This window comes from Ictalurus punctatus, chromosome 13 (genome assembly GCF_001660625.3).
Source record: "Ictalurus punctatus breed USDA103 chromosome 13, Coco_2.0, whole genome shotgun sequence".
Lineage (NCBI taxonomy): Eukaryota > Metazoa > Chordata > Actinopteri > Siluriformes > Ictaluridae > Ictalurus > Ictalurus punctatus.
The window spans coordinates 11,921,162-11,938,379 of NC_030428.2; the positions used below are offsets into that span (position 1 = coordinate 11,921,162).

Below are 17,218 nucleotides of genomic sequence, written 5' to 3' on the forward strand. Positions count from 1 at the left end.
TCTCATGTATGATGCTTAAAATTAAAGCACCACCAACATAAAAAGCATTCCCACCTCTCTGTATCCTGATGTCACAACTTCAAATCAAATAATCTAATATTGACTTAAACAAATAATAAAACTAATCTGTCTGAATGTCTGCTTCATGTGGATACACTGTAATCCTGAAGGATCATAGTTCATCAGAGTTCAGTGATCTGCTTGTTCATACACACACAAGCAGTATTATTGGCTAATTTCCAAGTAAAGTGTGGTAGTAGAAGTGTGTAGAAGTCATTCAACTGACTGAAAAGTCAGCATATGACAGTCCAGTTTTGGTAAATTTGAACCTTTTATATTCTCATCATAATTAACTGTAAAAAATACAGTGGCAAGAAAAAGTATGTGAACCTTTTGGAATTTCATGGTTTTATGAATAAATTTGACATAAAATGTGATCTGATCTTCATCTAAGTCAAGGGTATTGACAAATATAATGCATCTAAAATAATAACACAAAATACATTTTGATCCTTCATGTCTGTATTGAACACATTCAACATTCAAAATGGCAGTGGAAAAAGTAAGTGAACCTTTAGAATTAATAACTGGTTGACCCCACCTTGGCAACAATAACCTCAACCAGGCGCTTCCTGTAACTGTGGATCAGAACTGCACATCGTTCAGGAATTTTAGCCCATTCTTCCTGGTAGAACTGCTTTAGCTCTGTCATACTCTTTGGAAGTCTCATGTGTATGGCTCTCTTCAAGTCATTCCCATCGCATCTCTATTGGGTTGAGGTCTGGGCTCTGAGCCACTCCAAAAGGCCGATTTTGTTTTTCTGAAGCCATTCAGTTGTGGACTTGCTCCGGTGTTTTGGGTCGTTGTCCTGTTGCATCACTCAACTTCTACACAGTTTCAGCTGACATACAGACATTCTCACATTATCCTGAAGAATTGTCTGATATACTTGGGAATTCATCTTCCCTTCAATGATTGCAAGCTGGCCAGGCCCTGATGCAGCAAAGCAGGCCCAGATCATGATGCTTCCTCCACCATACTTTACGGTTGGGATGATGTTTTCATGATGATATGCCGTGCCCTTTCTACGCCAGATGTAGTGCTGTGTGGTTTTTCCAAATAGTTCAATCTTAGTTACATCAGTCCACAAAACATTTTGCCAATACCGCTGTGGAGTGTCCATGTGCTCTTTGGCAAACTTCAGGCGTGCAGCAATGTTCTTTTTAGTAAGCAGTGTCTTCCTTCGTGGTGTCCTGCCGTAGATACCCTGCTTGTTCAATGTTTTACTTATTGTAGACTCATGAACAGAGATGTTAGCCAGTTCCAATGATGCCTTCACATCTTTGGCTGTCATTCGGGGTTGTTTCTCATTTTCTTAACGAGACACCAGGTGTGCTAAAACCTGACTCCAATTAGCTTTTTTTGAGGTCATTAACTCAAGGGTTCACATACTTTTTCCACAAGCACTATGGGGTTTTTTTTGTTCTCAATAAAGACATAAAAGATCAGAATGTTTTTTGTGTTATTATTTTAGACACATTATATTTGTCAATACCCTTGACTTAGATGAAGATCAGATCACATTTTATGACAAATTTATTCAGAAAGTCATGAAATTCCGAAAGGTTCACATACTTTTTCCTGCCACTGTATTGTTTTTGAATTATAGGCATAATCATGATACACTCTCTGACAAAGCAATTCGAGAAACTTTAATATATTCATTTATTTGAATCACCTGGAGTACTGATCAGTTTCACAATACTTAGGCATGCTCTCTGTCTGTACTCTCTGTTCTCTCTCTCTATCTGATAGCCTGTACATCATCTTATCCGAGTACACAGACGTCCCTGTACTGACACAGTAAGCTCTCTGGTCCTAGCTAAATCAAGCAATGATTTAACTCGTCTTCCTTTTCTGTATCTTTTATAATATATATATATATATATATATATATATATATATATATATATATATATATATATATATATATATATATACTTAGCCTATATCAGCATTAAACTAAGAAGTTTTCAATGAACTCTGTGTCTGTGTGGTGACTTTTCCTGAGCTCTGTACTGAGAAAGAAACAGCTGTGTGGTTGTGCGGGTCCAAGAATTTAAATTCTGAGGCCAGTAACAGCGAAATCTTAACAAGTACATATGTAAGAAGTATTTTGCAAACCAAATGCTTTGTTTAATACGTAAACTGCAAAACAGAATAATTTGTTGAATATTTGTGTTTGTCAAATATCTAACCCTGATTAATAAGAGGATGTACACAGCACATCACACAGCGACTATGCATTGCACATCTCTGTATACATTAACACAACAGGTTACTTTAATGCAAACCAAATTAAGACAGCAAACCAGACTGTTCCTTATGAAAGTGCACACTTCAAATAAAAATATGCCTTTTTTATTTGGAAAAGGTCTTATTCCCAGTAGAAATATATTTGGTACCTTAATAAATTCTTAATCAAATTTGGCTTAAACCATAAATAAACCACATATTTGGTCACCAAAAAAAAAACAATAAATATTTGGTTAGCCATCTCACCCGTGATTTAACCGATAAAAACTTGTTCAGTACAATTACTGGCACATGCTTCCTTTACTCTCTCCCTCTGCCCAGCCTTGTGCTTATCTACGTCACAGTTCAGTATTCTTGACTTTACCATTTGGCAATTCACATTCTTTCTTAAAATCACAGCCACCCAGGAGGTCAGAGTAGTGGTTCCTGACTGTCCTATACAATGGAGCTGGGTCACTTATGTTAGGAAAAGCCACTGGTTTCTCATTGAGGAAGAACTGGAGCCGGAGTCCATCTGTACACTCATATAGGACAAAGAGCAGGTTTGCGGCGTAAGGCACTATTCGACTGCTGCGGAACTTGCGACTGTGCTGCAAACGGAAGTTCTTGGCCGTTAGTGGTGTTTCGTCCCTGAAGAAACCCATGAGAGACAGCAGAGGCAGCAGAGTCTCACCATGGCCCACCTGGATGGTAACTGCCTTATTCACCTCTCCAAACCTGAGTGATGATAATAAAATAAAGAGACTGATCCTTACATACAGCCTAAAATCAGTCAAAAAGAAATTCAGCAACTGAGGAGTCAAGAGTTTTTAGATCTTCATTTATCAGGTGCAGAAAATCAATATGGCCTTTCGGCTACCACTCAGTCAGTCAGTGTAATTCCATTTAAAGAGAGTATGAAGGTGAGTGATCAAGGGGAGTTCTTGATGTTAAGAACAGACAGTACATACAACTCACATTTGAGCTGATATTGGTAGAAATGTAAGCACAGTACAAATGAACATTACGGATATAGAAAGCAGAGTCACACATGTCAAAGTTGATATAAAAGAGTATACGTCAGCATTTAGGTCATCGGTGATCATCTGATATTCTTCAGATGTGCTCTAACTGGTCTGACCGGTTGTACACGACATTGCCACATAGCGAAGCCTTGTAAAAGCTACAAGTCAATCTTGTCAATATACAAAAGGCGAAACACATTGTATAATGTCATAGTCATAACTTCCTTCTACTTAATTCTAATAAAACAGAAATACTTTTATTAGGCCCACGTGTAGCTAGAAGTAATCTTTCTGATCACATGGTTACTCTGGATGGTCTTTCTGTTTCATCATGTACAGCAGTTAAAGACCTTGGAGTGATTATTGACTCCAGCCTATCATTTGATGCTCATGTAGATAATATTACTAGGATAGCCTTCTTTCATCTCAGAAATATTTCTAAAATAAGAAACATATTGTCACTACATGATGCGGAAATACTAGTTCATGCATTTGTCACCTCTAGATTAGATTACTGTAATGCCATACTGTCTGGATGTTCCAGTAGGAATATAAATAAGCTCCAGTTAGTCCAGAATGCAGCTGCTAGAGTCCTAACTAGAACTAGAAGATACGACCATATCACACCGATATTATCAATACTGCATTGGCTCCCAGTAAAATCTCGCATTAATTATAAAATACTTTTATTAACCTGTAAAGCACTAAATGGTCTCGCGCCACAATATCTAAGCGACCTTTTGGTTTTATATGATCCGCCACGCCTACTTAGGTCAAAAGATGCAGGCTATTTGACGGTACCTCGAATAGTGAAGGCTACAGCAGGGGGAAGAGCTTTCTCTTATAGAGCCCCACAGTTATGGAACAGTCTTCCTATTAGTGTTCGGGACTCAGACACAGTCTCAGTGTTTAAGTCTAAGCTTAAAACGTATTTGTTTACTCAAGCCTAACCTGACTAGATTCTGTTCTACTACTTCGCAGTCATAATTATCTTTTTTCTCCCTCTCTCCTTTCGCCGAGCCCCACACGAATTTATGGAGATACTAGAGATCCAGATCCTCTCTGCCTCTGGATGGAGCTCAAATCTTCTTTAATTCCAGACTGCTGGACTACGGCTGCTCTTAACGCCATACAGACTTCATATAAATCCATAATGAACTTTTTCACACTATCTGTTGTTACCCAGATGAGGATGGGTTCCCTTCTGAGTCGGGTTCCTCTCAAGGTTTCTTCCTCTTAAAACATCTTAGGGAGTTTTTCCTTGCCACCGTCGCCACTCAGTGGCTTGCTCAGTTGGGATAAATTCACACCTTTAATATCTGTATACCATGTTGATATTTCTGTAAAGCTGCTTTGAGACAATGTCTATTGTAAAAAGCGCTATACAAATAAAATTGAATTGAAATCGAATTGAATAGTCATGATACATATACAAACTGAAAGGACTTGTGGGATAGAGAGCCAGTTTTGATCTTATAATATTAATTTTTAGAAATTTCTGGGGGAAAAAAAGAAAAAATGTAAGCCTGCGTTGCTGAAACTGCCTACCTGTAGTCATACGATGCCTGGTCAAGCCTCCTGAAGAGGTCATGAAAGAGAATACAGCTCGATTTGCGGTTGATGTCGTAGCCATATCCCCTTTTCCAATACTGTTTCAGATCATTTTTGTATTCCAGGACCTGGAAAACAAAAGCAGAACAATCTGCTCAGACCAGTGGTGTAGCCTGTAATTAATTTCATTAGGAATTAGGAAATATGCTAAATATCATAATCTATACAATTGTAAGTGTGATGCATTCATGCGTTTTGAGTGGATGTCAGACAGTAGTAGGAACATAATTTTACAATCAACCAATTTTAAAATAATGACAGTTCCACTTACAATTATATCATCATCCTAGTAATACAGTGAACGACATCTTACCAGATCTACCACAGAAAATGCATGATAAGCCTCTGGCTTATACAACAACTCGTCCCTTAAACCTGATAAATGATTTAAGTTAAGACTTTGAGCGGTTTGTAAGCAGTGAGTGATAATTAATTTCAACAGTCACAAGGCCGCTTTACAAGAATCCGGTTGTAGATCTAGATCCTTAATGAGCAAGCCAGAGGTGACAGTGGAAACTCCCTGAGACAACATGACATGAGGAAAAAGCCAACAATACTAATAACACACTTCCTATAAAAATACATGGTGTCTTGTTGAAGTACTCAGTGGTAGTTAGCGAAAAATCATAACCCCTTGTTACAGTATTGTTTTGAAGGACACACAAGTGTGGCATCAAACCATCTACAATACTGAGCACTACAACTCAACTCACTGAACAATGAACAACATGATTTTCAAAGGAAAAAAAAAACTGCACCCTAGTGTAAAATGCATACCTGAGCATCCAATTCATCCAGCAGGTTACACCACAGAGAATTCTTAGACTTGATTGCAAACTCATAGGAGCACAAAAAGAAAGCGGCTTCAACCAAATCTGTCGAGAAAAAACAAAACAAGAAAAGTAGTTTTTCCAGAACATCAGGTGGTTACACACAGAGCTGCACAGTAAAGTCAGTTCTCAAGCCTAAGTGCAATGTTTGTTGGTGCCATACTGATACTGACCCCTAGAACACTTTATTGCGCTGAATTCACATGCTCTACACGAGCTTATTTATACTTTCTTAAAGATACACATAAATGTATTTGTGTAGAGATGCAGAGAATGGGAATGCTCACAGAGGAGCCTGCATTCACACCTCAGATGTAATCTATATCGCACATATCTATATAGGACAAGTCTCTCTGACTTTTCACTACATATTTCAAAACACAAAAACAAAAATGGACCCTCTCTACTTTTAAGTTTCAAGTGCATGCCTGTTTTGTGTAAAGATGAAATGATTTCTTGGCGTACTTACGTTGGGTCATTATTGATGACAAAACTGCTAAAGCTATAGATCAGATGCTTTTTTATCACAGTCTTTATATTATTATTTTTTCATAATACAAATAATAATAATAATAATAATAATAATAATAATAATAATAATAACAATAATAACAGATAAAGACAAAGCAAAACCAATACCCTTGCTCCAACAGATCTCCCCATTCCCACTGCACCATTATTGCACATCATCTTATACACATTCTTATTTTCTCAGAAAGAATTTCTGAGAGGAAAAAAACTAAAAATAAGAAGAGTAATAAAATAAAACATTCTATGCTATAACATATTTTTTCTCACTGAGCCAGGTATAGTATTAAGTGAGAATGCAGAGGAAATAAGAAAAACCTCAAACAGCAAAAACTGGCTCTGGCTGCCAAATAGAAAAAAAAAGTTTGACTACAGAATGTTCTGGAGTACCGAATCTTCTCTAGTGTAAGATGATACATAAGATCACTGACCCATTGACTAAAAAATGGAAGCTCTGTCCTTTTAATTTAAGCAATAGACTGTAAGACATCTAGCTAGTAAAGTCGAAAAAGCAATCATACATTTAGCATTGTTATTGTTAAATCTAAGCAGAGTTCTTGTGAAGTTAAACCAATATAACCAAGATTTAATCTATGAATTTGCATGTAAATGTAGTCAATGACTATATTAAGCTAACCAAATAATGTTGGGTTCAGTTTTACTGACTCTATTGAATAGTGTCTATTATAGTGTCTATAGATTTTTTATAGTTAGGTGAACTGTGAAGATTAACACAGCGTTAATGTGTTTTATTCTGAATCACAAATTTACACAGGTTTATAATGTACCTGGTAATCAAAAGGGATTTAAAAATTGTGATGAATAATCAATATTGAGTCCTTATCGGATATTCTTAAGCAGACTTTATTGGTCTGGAGTTGATTTTACAAGCACAACTTTTCCTCAACATTTGTATTTATTCATTTGTTAATATAAAAAAGCTCTATAAAAGCTCTATAGCGCATTTAAATATTAAATTTATAAAATACAAAATATTTCTATTATCTATTTTAATATTTTAATCACTAGAAACATATTTTTTGTAAGTCCGTTGTTGAATGATGAATTGTTTTGAATTTACCCATCACTGAAATGGCTGCTATTGTAATTACTTAAGTAATTATTAATTACATTTGAAAGTTTTAAATTAATTACTTAATTAAGTCGGCTTCGCATTACATATAACGGTGTTCAGAAGGACTTTATTTCAGCGGAGGAAGCAGGAGACTATGTTAAACTCTTGATATCGGGGTGAACTGCATCACCTACACAGCGGAGTCTTTTTCGCTCTTCTTTTATTTGTATTTTTTGCACTCGGCCTTCCAGCTCTACAGAATTCGGATTTTTATTGAAGATATCGTCGTTGCATTACTCCACCTAGATTTTGTGGACTTACTCCTCTTAAAATGTACTTCTGTATTAATGTGCTTCTCTGTTTTGTTGCTCTGACCGGGTTAGAGTTTCTGTTTATTTAATTTTATCAGTGTTATCTCCTCGGCTTTACGTGCTACACTGTTATATTATTTGTTTCAAGTCTTTTAAAAGGTAAGGACATTATATTCATTATTGTGTGCAGACTGTTTATCAGTCTTGGTTATTTTGTTGGTTAGTTCGGCTTACTCTCCGATTGTTTTCACATTGTGGACAACGTTGGGTTTTTGTAGGATACACTGCTGTCTCACTTGTTTATGGAGACTTTGGGTGTGTGGGAGTTTGGAGGATTGTGAGAGTAAGCGGAACATGCCAATGCTTTGAAGGATGTAATGTTATTTAATTGCGAATCTGTTTTTAGAGGATTTAAACCTAACATGGTGAACAAATTATATTATAGAATTCAGGCAATTTTACTGGGGTTATCTCATACAGTGTAGCAAGTAATAATCTGGAAAGACCTTTGTAATATCACAGTCTAAAACTGGATTTAAAGAGAAGCAAATTAGTAAATGAATCACATGTAAATGAATCATATGTAAATGAATCACATGTAAATGAATCATATGTAAATGAATCACATGAAAATGTATCACTTGAATATGAATCTCATGAAAATGAATCACATGTAAATGAATCACATGTAAATGAACCACATGAAAATGAATAAATAAATTAGACATTTTGTATTTTTTTTATATAAAATATGAATTAATATTGAATATTTTTAAATAAGAATATAATTAATTACTTAATTAAGTTTACTTAAAAGGTGTTCCCTGACCTACTGGTGTTTCTTTAGCTAATCCTGAAAGCACTCATTGTGCAAGAGCTTGTTTTCCATAGTCTTTTAAAAAGAACACTTAATGTGCGTGTGCTTTATTTACAGTAAAGTTGTCTCCTCATCCTAAGTTATTGCTAAAGGAAGAAAGAAAGGAGAAAGAAAGGGAGAAAGGGGAAATTATATATTATCATTAAACCCTACAAAGGATTCTCTAAATAACTGTGGCTGTACAAAGCTTATTATTAACAACACCTCTTGTAACTTTGCAATAATTCTAACGGTCATTTTTTTCTCTCCAAATTTCTGACTTCCTGTTATATTGTACATTGCAAATGTTTTATTATATGCTGTAAGTTCTGTCCATTTCACCGCAAAAGTATTTCAAGTAAATACTAAATAAATGCATAAACATGCAAACAAAACTTGGGTGAAAGTAAATTGCTATTTTAAAGTAAAACTACGTCCAATAAATGCTGGTGAAAGTCCTGATACAATTAGACAATTTTATGTAGTTTGACACAAATGTGTACAATGATAGCACACTTTCTTTGTAATCCCCTACAATGATTTATTCATTTTTGTTACAAACATTAAAGTTAAAGTAAGCAAGTAGGTAATGTTACCTAGCTAGCACAAGCCAAGTTAACTAGCTGGCATATGGGGTAGGCGAAATTATAATTCTGTAATACAAGTCAGTGTGTTTTGAATGATATGTAATTTATCTCAACTACAAACTTCTACAAAAGTTACTGTTAATATATAACCTGTAACAGCATGGAATTATTTCTATATTTTCTCCATTTGTCACTGCTCAAACTCCAACTTCTGCCCATTCACTCACATTTCTCCTAAACTGAAGCTTTAGCAAATATGCGGCTCAGTTTGCAACGTCCTTCAATACATCTAGGAGGGTCTGTTTACACATTCACAAACGCAGACATGTAAGTCAGGTACTAGCTGGAATAAAGAACTTTAAATACCAGATAAGGCCTATTCATTATACACGTAACAGTTATGCAGGTTTTATATTGTGTAATTACATTGGTATTTTATAATTATTACTTGTCACACTATACAAGATGATCCCAATAGAATCTTGGCTGAAGATTCTCTAGCTTTTAGATGAGTGTTGTAGCAGTGGTCACATTCTGATATTTTTATGGAAAAAAAAAAACTTTGGACACAGCCAGAACATTGACGTTGGCCAGCTTTAGTTGCACTCGTACTAAATGACATTATGAGCACTAAGATCACTGTTAGCAACTCACAACCAAAGAATTATTTTACAGTGTATGATTTTTGTCTGTCAAAGCAAAATCGAGCTGAAAATCATACAGAAATGCTCAATTTTACCTGGAGTTATTTGACTGTGTGGAATCTGTAAGCGACTGGCCATCCGCCTGCAGACTTCATCCATCTCCAGAGACGACTTGAAAAGTTGGACTTCCTTCAAGGCGGTCTTGTTGTGGTCAACATCTTCAACAAATCTTTTGCACTGATCGAAGAAGCGCATGAGTGAATCATTCACGGAGTGTCTGAAACCCACATCTACAAAAATAAAGATGGGAGTCGGCTGACAGCTTGAAGAGGAACCAAAAAGAAAGATGAAGACTACTATAGGAGTGTAGCATATAGACATGGTATTGAGTGTGATAGTGTTGATAGAATGCGACCAAAACCACATGCATTTGCTGAAACACACTCACTGCCTCAGTTATCAGCACATCATGCAGGCGGTAGATCTTTTTAAAGTTTTGGCTGGAAAAGCACTACTTCGCAAAATGTATGGTCATGTAGAAGGGTACAAACTGAATATGGTGTATCTGTAACAGATTTCTGAATTAGTGGACACTTAGGGTGTTTTCACAGCTAGCTCGTTTGAGCCCTCCAAACGCTCTCGGAGCGATTCAGTGTGTATATGTGAACAAACCAAGTCTTCTAAGACCCCCCTAAAAGGTCCCAAAAGGGAACTGTACTGAGACACATGGAGTACATGGAGGGTCTGCTCTGTGGGATCGGACCAAACGGGCTAGCTTTCACTCCTCACACGCATCAGTGAGCCTTGGGGGCCTATGACCCTGCCGCAGATTCACCGGATGTCCTTCACTGGACCACCTTTTTGTAGGTGCTAACCACTGCATACCAGGAACCTCCCACAAGACTTGCTGTTCTGGACATGCTCTGACCCGGTCGTCCAGCCATCACAATTCGGCCCGTGTCAAAGTCGCTCAGATCCTTACGCTCGCCCATTTTTCCTGCTTCTAACACATCGACTTTGAGAACCGACTGTTTGCTTCCTGCCTAATATATCCCACCTCTTGACAGGTGCCATTGTAATGAGATAATCAATGCTATTCACTTCACCTGTCAGTGGCTTTAATATTAAGGCTGATAGGTGTACTACTATTCTGTATTTTACAGGCAACATTGTGGAGATGATAAGTTAAAGAACAATGATGCTGGTGTGTTTTACCTCCCACGTCCCAGTGCTTGAGGAGTCCCTCCTGGAAAGCCTGGATGCTGTCCACACACCTGTGTTTGGAGCTGGTTATGAACTCCATGCGCTCTCTGCGGAGGTTTTCTTCTGCAATCAGCGTCGGAAACGACTTGCTCAACCTCACAGCCAAATGTCTCAGGTCATCTTTCCCTTTCTCTACTAGCTTCCCGTCCATATCCTCAGTGTACCACATGGTCCAGTTGTTCTGAATGTCCCTGAGCCACTGGTCAGTGCCGGACGCCTCAGTCATCACAACATCATACAGGCGATGGATCTTTTTAATGTTTTTGGTGGTAGGGAAGCGCGTGCCGTGTCTGATCACCGCCACTAAGTGCACTGCCTGACATTCTGGGGCTGGAGGTCTCACCAGAGATTTATTCACGAAGAAAATATCGTCTAATAAATGTGGGTTCACTTCCTCATATCGCCCTTTGGTCCCAAAGTAAAAAGCAATGGCTGGAATGCTTGGTTTTGTGAGCTTACAATAGGAAACACGAACCATGATCATACTCAAAGCAGCAATGACAAAATGTCTGTTCCTGCACACTGCGGGTCTCATCTTTAAAACTCTTTGGTGCATCGATACCTGTTAAATATGCAGTTATCCGGGTGATCCAGGACGCAGATAGCTTCAACGTTGTTATTTTTTTTTATTTCCTACCCGTATTTCGAGACGCTCCGCCCTCTCCGCCTGATGATTGGAAGATAGTCCATGCTCATGTAGTTTCAATAGGCGGACTGCCGGTGAAGATGAAAAATGAGCCAATCTTGGTGCAGGAGGTGGGATTTGTCTGGCTACAGTTGGTAAAAAATAAACAAAAATGGCTGGATTGTTTTCCGGGTCAGAATACAATCGTGTTTATGACCATTGAATATTATTTTTCTAAAATTGTTGTAAGAAAAAAGAAAGAAAGGAAAAGGGAAAACGAGCATGAGCGTCCATGTGTGGTATTATTCATTTATACGTACGATCTCAGTTAAATGTGCAATAATGTAGGCCTAATTAAATTACTGTAACATGAATATTAGTATTTCCACTAGATGGCAGTAATGACACCAACTTTCACAAACAGTTTACATGCCTAGAAATTAGCAAAAATGTTTCCCCATGGCTTACACACACACACACACACACACACACACACACACACACATATATATATATATATATATATATATATATATATATATATATGTGTGTGTGTGTGTGTGTGTGTGTGTGTGTGTGTGTGTGTGTGCGTGTGTGTGTGTGTGTGTGTGTGTGTGTGTATGTATAAACCTAACTTGACTTGTTGCAATACACTGAATGTGTTTGTCTTCTTTGTTTTGTCGTTTGGGAAAATTTGCACTCAGTGTCCTGTTGCCTCTGTTAGTTATCGCCATAATTCTTAAAGGAAACACAATCTGCCTGTATCCTCTTATTTCTGAAACAGAAGAATCATGTCAAATTGTCCAGCCATGTCATCATTATAGCTCAAACTTATCTGATTAAGTTTACAAGTGAACAAGACTGGTACTTATTTATAATATTTGTATTAGTGTTTTGCAAAAGAAAGAACATTCATGAATTGAGTGAAATGACCTGAGTGAAAAATCTAATAAATATAAATGATCTTCTATCAGCAGATGTAAACATATGAGAAGATACTAGCATCTTAACAGATCCAAATAATTTTTCACTTAGTGTGGGAACTTCACATGGTGAAATGTTGGCTTGTTTTTTTATCTCCATTCATAGTTGATACTAGATAGGAGTATCTAATAACTTGGCAACCCAGGCTAACCTTGTTTTCACCTTGTGAAGTGGTTTCCAAGGACACCACACGTTTGAGTTTCCATTAATTTACATTAAATTTTGAATGTAAATTACAGAACAGTTCCCCAGAGCCCACTGATATGTATTTGCCATCCAGAAATGAGGAAAATAAGCATGCAAATACTGGTCAGATGTGTCTGAGGGGAAAACTGTACCCCTCATTGAGTTGTATTACTTGCCAACCCACCAACAGTAGACAGTAATTTGCATTAGTGTTGCTAGAATGGTTAGACAGTGGTCTGTATGTGGATAAAAATGAATAATGTTCACCAGGTGAGAGATCATTGTAGATCTCATAACTGAATTGCTGACCTGTTATCCGTAGTGCTGATTTTGCTTTATGTAAGCATTGTTGATTAACTTTAATATGTATAATGGAATTAGCAATAGTTCATTTGAGGGCTATGTGATCAGTATTAGAGGTAGTGGTAACTTTTTACTTTGTTGAACTTTTTTTTTTTTAATTTTTTTTTTTATTTTAGAAAAATAATCATTCCACATATTTCAAATACTCTCCACATAATAATGCACTATTGTTTAAACCCAGTTATAGCTTGTATCCTATTATGTAGTTGCTCCTACAAATGATTTAGTACGTATCTTTACCAGCGTGGACTCATCACTGGGTCCTAGAACTTTAAGAGATTCAAATTCAACAATTAGGTTGTACAGTAATGAGTAAATGCGCATATGTGTGGAATTCATTTCTTTTTGCTTAAGCACAATGCACAGTTCGGGCTCACTAAGGGTTAAAGACTACTTAACCCTGAGGATTTATGGCTGGTATGCTAAAAGAATTTCCTGAAATATTTTTTTCAGTCCAAATAGACAGGCGATACACAGCAAGCAGTGAGAAAGCATTTTATTTTGTTTGTCTTTCCTCTATGCCTGAGGAAAAAAAAGGAAAAGTCACAGCAACAGGCTCTTCCTGAGCTGCAGCGGATATGTTCTTTGTTCCTCATGCAGGATGTCATTCCCACCCAGAAGTCTCTGTTTTCCCCAGCACATCACACACCAGCAGAGTCAACTGTTCCTGCTCTTTTTCTCTCCATGTATGATTTTCAATGGAACTTTTCTCCTATACAAGGCACAATGCACTAACTGTTGCTTTTATTTTGTTTTTTTGTTTTTTTAAACTTTTGACCAGGTTCATTTTGTGACAAAGTGACCATGTTCAAAAGTAGTTCTCTTTTGAAGAAAACATTCCTCCTCTATTTCCTCTAACTACACACCACTAACTAACCAACTAAAAACCAAGGAAGAAGGCAATAAGTTTAGTTATACTTCTATAACTTTCTTATGATCTTTTGGAATTAGTGAAGTATTCCCACGTGATTATTTCATTGCAGAGTACCAAGAGCAAAATCACCTTATGACCATGACTGTAATCCCACATAGGTAACCTACTGTATAAAAGGTCACCGATACGTCACATTCATCCTCTTTTCTATTCTCATTTTGCTGTGGGGTTTAGAAAATAGATTCAGACATATAGCGCTCTAATCCATTGTTTCTTACTATTAAGCCTAATTTTGTTATTGTTAATTCAATTCAATTCAATTTCAATATAATATGTATAACACTTTTAACAGTGGACATTGTCTCAAAGCAGAAACATTTACAGAAACATATAAACACAGGATACAGATTTTAAATGTGTGATTTTATCCCAATTGAGCAAGCCGGTGGTGAGGGTGGCAAGGAAAAACTCCCTAAGATGTTAAGAGGAAGAAACCTTGAGAGGAACCAGACTCAGAAGGGAACCCGTCCTCATCTGGGTAACAACAGATAGTGTGAAAGTAAAAGAAAGTTCATTATGGTTTTAACATGAAGTCTGTATGTTGAACTAGTCCACTGTTCACGAAAGGAGACCTGAGTGCAAAACTGCATGGCTTAATTGCAGTCCCAAGGCCATAGCAGCAACCGTAGTCCCAGCACTTAATTCTGCACCATTAAATGTGTATGCGTCGACACACACCTTGCATAATGGTAATTACAGGGCTCCTGTTCTTGACATGGTTGACTGTGTAATTAAAAAAGACATATTACCTATTGCTTATGTAGTTATAGAACGTATGTGATTATGTGTAATTAATGTGAAGTTATTTTAAGGTTCCCAGGCTTTTGTATTTTAGGGAGAATGGTAAGCTGTTTGTTCCACCAGGCTTCAATGGAGTTGGATCACAGATAATGCCCAAATTGTTTGGGAGAGTCTCCGGAGTGAAGCACATACAGTTGCTGAGCCTCTAGGAAGAGAAAGTTACGTTCATTTACCGTGTTGTAGCAGCACGAAAAGAAACAGGCAGAAGGCTCGGTTGCTCAGACCCTTGAAGGTAAAAAGTGCTGAGTGGAATAGTTGGCATCATGCATGACCCAAATTCAAGAGCCGTTAGCAACAAGCAACAGCATAATGAAGATCAGGGCTTGTATGAAATTAGTAGAGCTGCTTCACATACAGAGAAAGACCTTGATGCACTCTCAGTAGTGTCTGATTCTGTTAAATTGAGTACTTGCGTTCATTACATAATGCAGGAGTGGGACTCAGCAGCAGTTGGGAATAAACTGTAAACTGGTATTAAAGCTGAGTTACCAAAACTGATTGTACAAAAAACACAGGTGATGAAATGTCTAACCTATGCTGTCACACACCGATGGACAAAAGTGACTGATCTATTCCCCATTTCAATATTACTAAAGATTGCTATGCACATTCAAGAGCACACTGAAACTGTGACCTGATAAGAGGATACACATACTGGCTACCATAAGGCAGAATTCGCCAGAAGTGCCACAGGACTTTGGTGTCATATCTGAAAGTGCACAATTGACAGTGGGCTGTTTTTTTTTTCCTTTTCAGCTGAAACATTGAAACTTGATCAAATCAATTAGGTGGCTACAGAGCACAGCTACAGCTACAGCTACATGTTCATGTCTACACTACATGTTCATGTCTACACTACATGTCTACACTTCATGTCTACACTACATGTTCATGTCTACACTACATGTTCATGTCTACACTACATGTCTACACTTCATGGCTACAGCTACATCTTCATGTCTACACGGTATCATTTAGAGTTTTACAAACCAAGAAGGTAAATTTAACACAAGGCCTTAGAAGCCTAAAAAACAAGCAACTGTTTCCTTTGTTATGCATGCCAGATGTGAACAAATGCAATTGGGTTAAGATCATCGATCTTACCAGTTCAGGGTCCTTCCCTTTGGGTTAGCTTTAACAAGGAAATAAGCACATGGAAATACTCTACTAGTGCTAGGAAACCACACAGGGGTCCTTCATTTAGTCAGATTTTTTCAGCACTATCTTTCAGAAATGTCAAACATTAACTATCGAAGAATAATCTTAAGGTTTTTTTTTTTTTTTTTTTTTTTTTTTTTAAATCTGTATTACATATGCAGAAGTGTTTCCTAAACTGCTGGGTGTTGAATGAGTGGAAAGGTGTGGTTTGTGGAGAGCCACTTCCCATTATTGTGGAGTAATTCTTAGAACACTCACCGAATTGTTGCACTTTTAGTGGTTGAGGTGGAAAAAAAAATGATGGCAGTTTAATAAATAGTTGGTTATTTTGTAATGTTGGTTATTAACCACTGATAAATGATTAAATAATTATAAACATATTTGATGTATCAGTGTTAAATGACAAACATACAGAAGCTATTTTAACCTACAGTACAGTGGAAGGATGTACTTTAAGTAAAGAATGTGCTAGGTGATTTCTGGATGCACCCCGCATGTGTGTGACTCATAAAGTATGGGCTGTAATAAGTGAGATGACTTATCCGTATGTCCGTATAATACACAAATTCCTGTAAGATATTTGGTCATCGGTATGTTTATGGATTCTCAGTCTGGGAACCACCCACAAATCCTAATGAAATTCTGAAAAACTTTCTGTATCACAGTAGCATTTCATTTCAAATGTATTATTCAAAGGCAGTTAGTCTGCTCTTCAAAGGCAGTTGGAAATCCGTTAGGACACAGTCAATGATTAACACTAGAAAACTTCTGTATGTAGAGATCTTGTGGTCACAAGCCTCAGCAAAAATAAAAAAGCTATAGGAATATGAAAACAAAAATGTTGTTAGGCTGTACTAAACAACATAATAGGATATTAATACTTTAGTATTTGTTTTCCATAAAACAGTATATAACCATTATACTGTATATAATAATATATAAGAAGAAATATAATGAAGAAAAGAATATAAAAGAGTGACATTCCACAAGGTCTAAGAAAAGCAGGTGACTGTTAAGTGAGGGATGTTTGAGCATTGATGTGATTTAAATGGATCTTTTCTGAGCCATGCTAGCGGGGGCGGAGTTAATGAGATGACGTCACGCAGCCTCTCGTCTGTAACGAGGCTGAATAAAGCAGCTCT

General features: G+C 37.0%; 1 protein-coding gene across 1 annotated transcript; it reads right to left on the reverse strand.

Annotated features, from left to right (window-relative positions):
* Positions 1-2,317: 2,317 nt before the first annotated feature.
* minpp1b (multiple inositol-polyphosphate phosphatase 1b) lies at positions 2,318-11,674 on the reverse strand. The gene is made up of 5 exons (XM_017483038.3): positions 10,978-11,674; positions 9,858-10,052; positions 5,709-5,806; positions 4,869-4,999; positions 2,318-3,033 (listed from the first exon to the last, which is right to left on the reverse strand). Exons 1-5 carry the CDS (start codon positions 11,579-11,581, stop codon positions 2,655-2,657), a joined length of 1,407 nt encoding a protein of 468 aa, XP_017338527.2. The 5' UTR covers positions 11,582-11,674; the 3' UTR covers positions 2,318-2,654.
* Between the last annotated feature and the right edge of the window lie 5,544 nt (positions 11,675-17,218).

Bases quoted from the DNA above. Each gene is read 5' to 3' on its own strand.
- minpp1b (XM_017483038.3), bottom strand. From the start codon at position 11,581: ATGCACCAAAGAGTTTTAAAGATGAGACCCGCAGTGTGCAGGAACAGA. The intron at 10,053-10,977 runs GTAAAACACACC...TTATTTTTGTAG, and splicing joins CAAGCACTGGGACGTGGGAG to ATGTGGGTTTCAGACACTCC. The intron at 5,807-9,857 runs GTAAAATTGAGC...TTTTCTCGACAG, and splicing joins ACACAGTCAAATAACTCCAG to ATTTGGTTGAAGCCGCTTTC.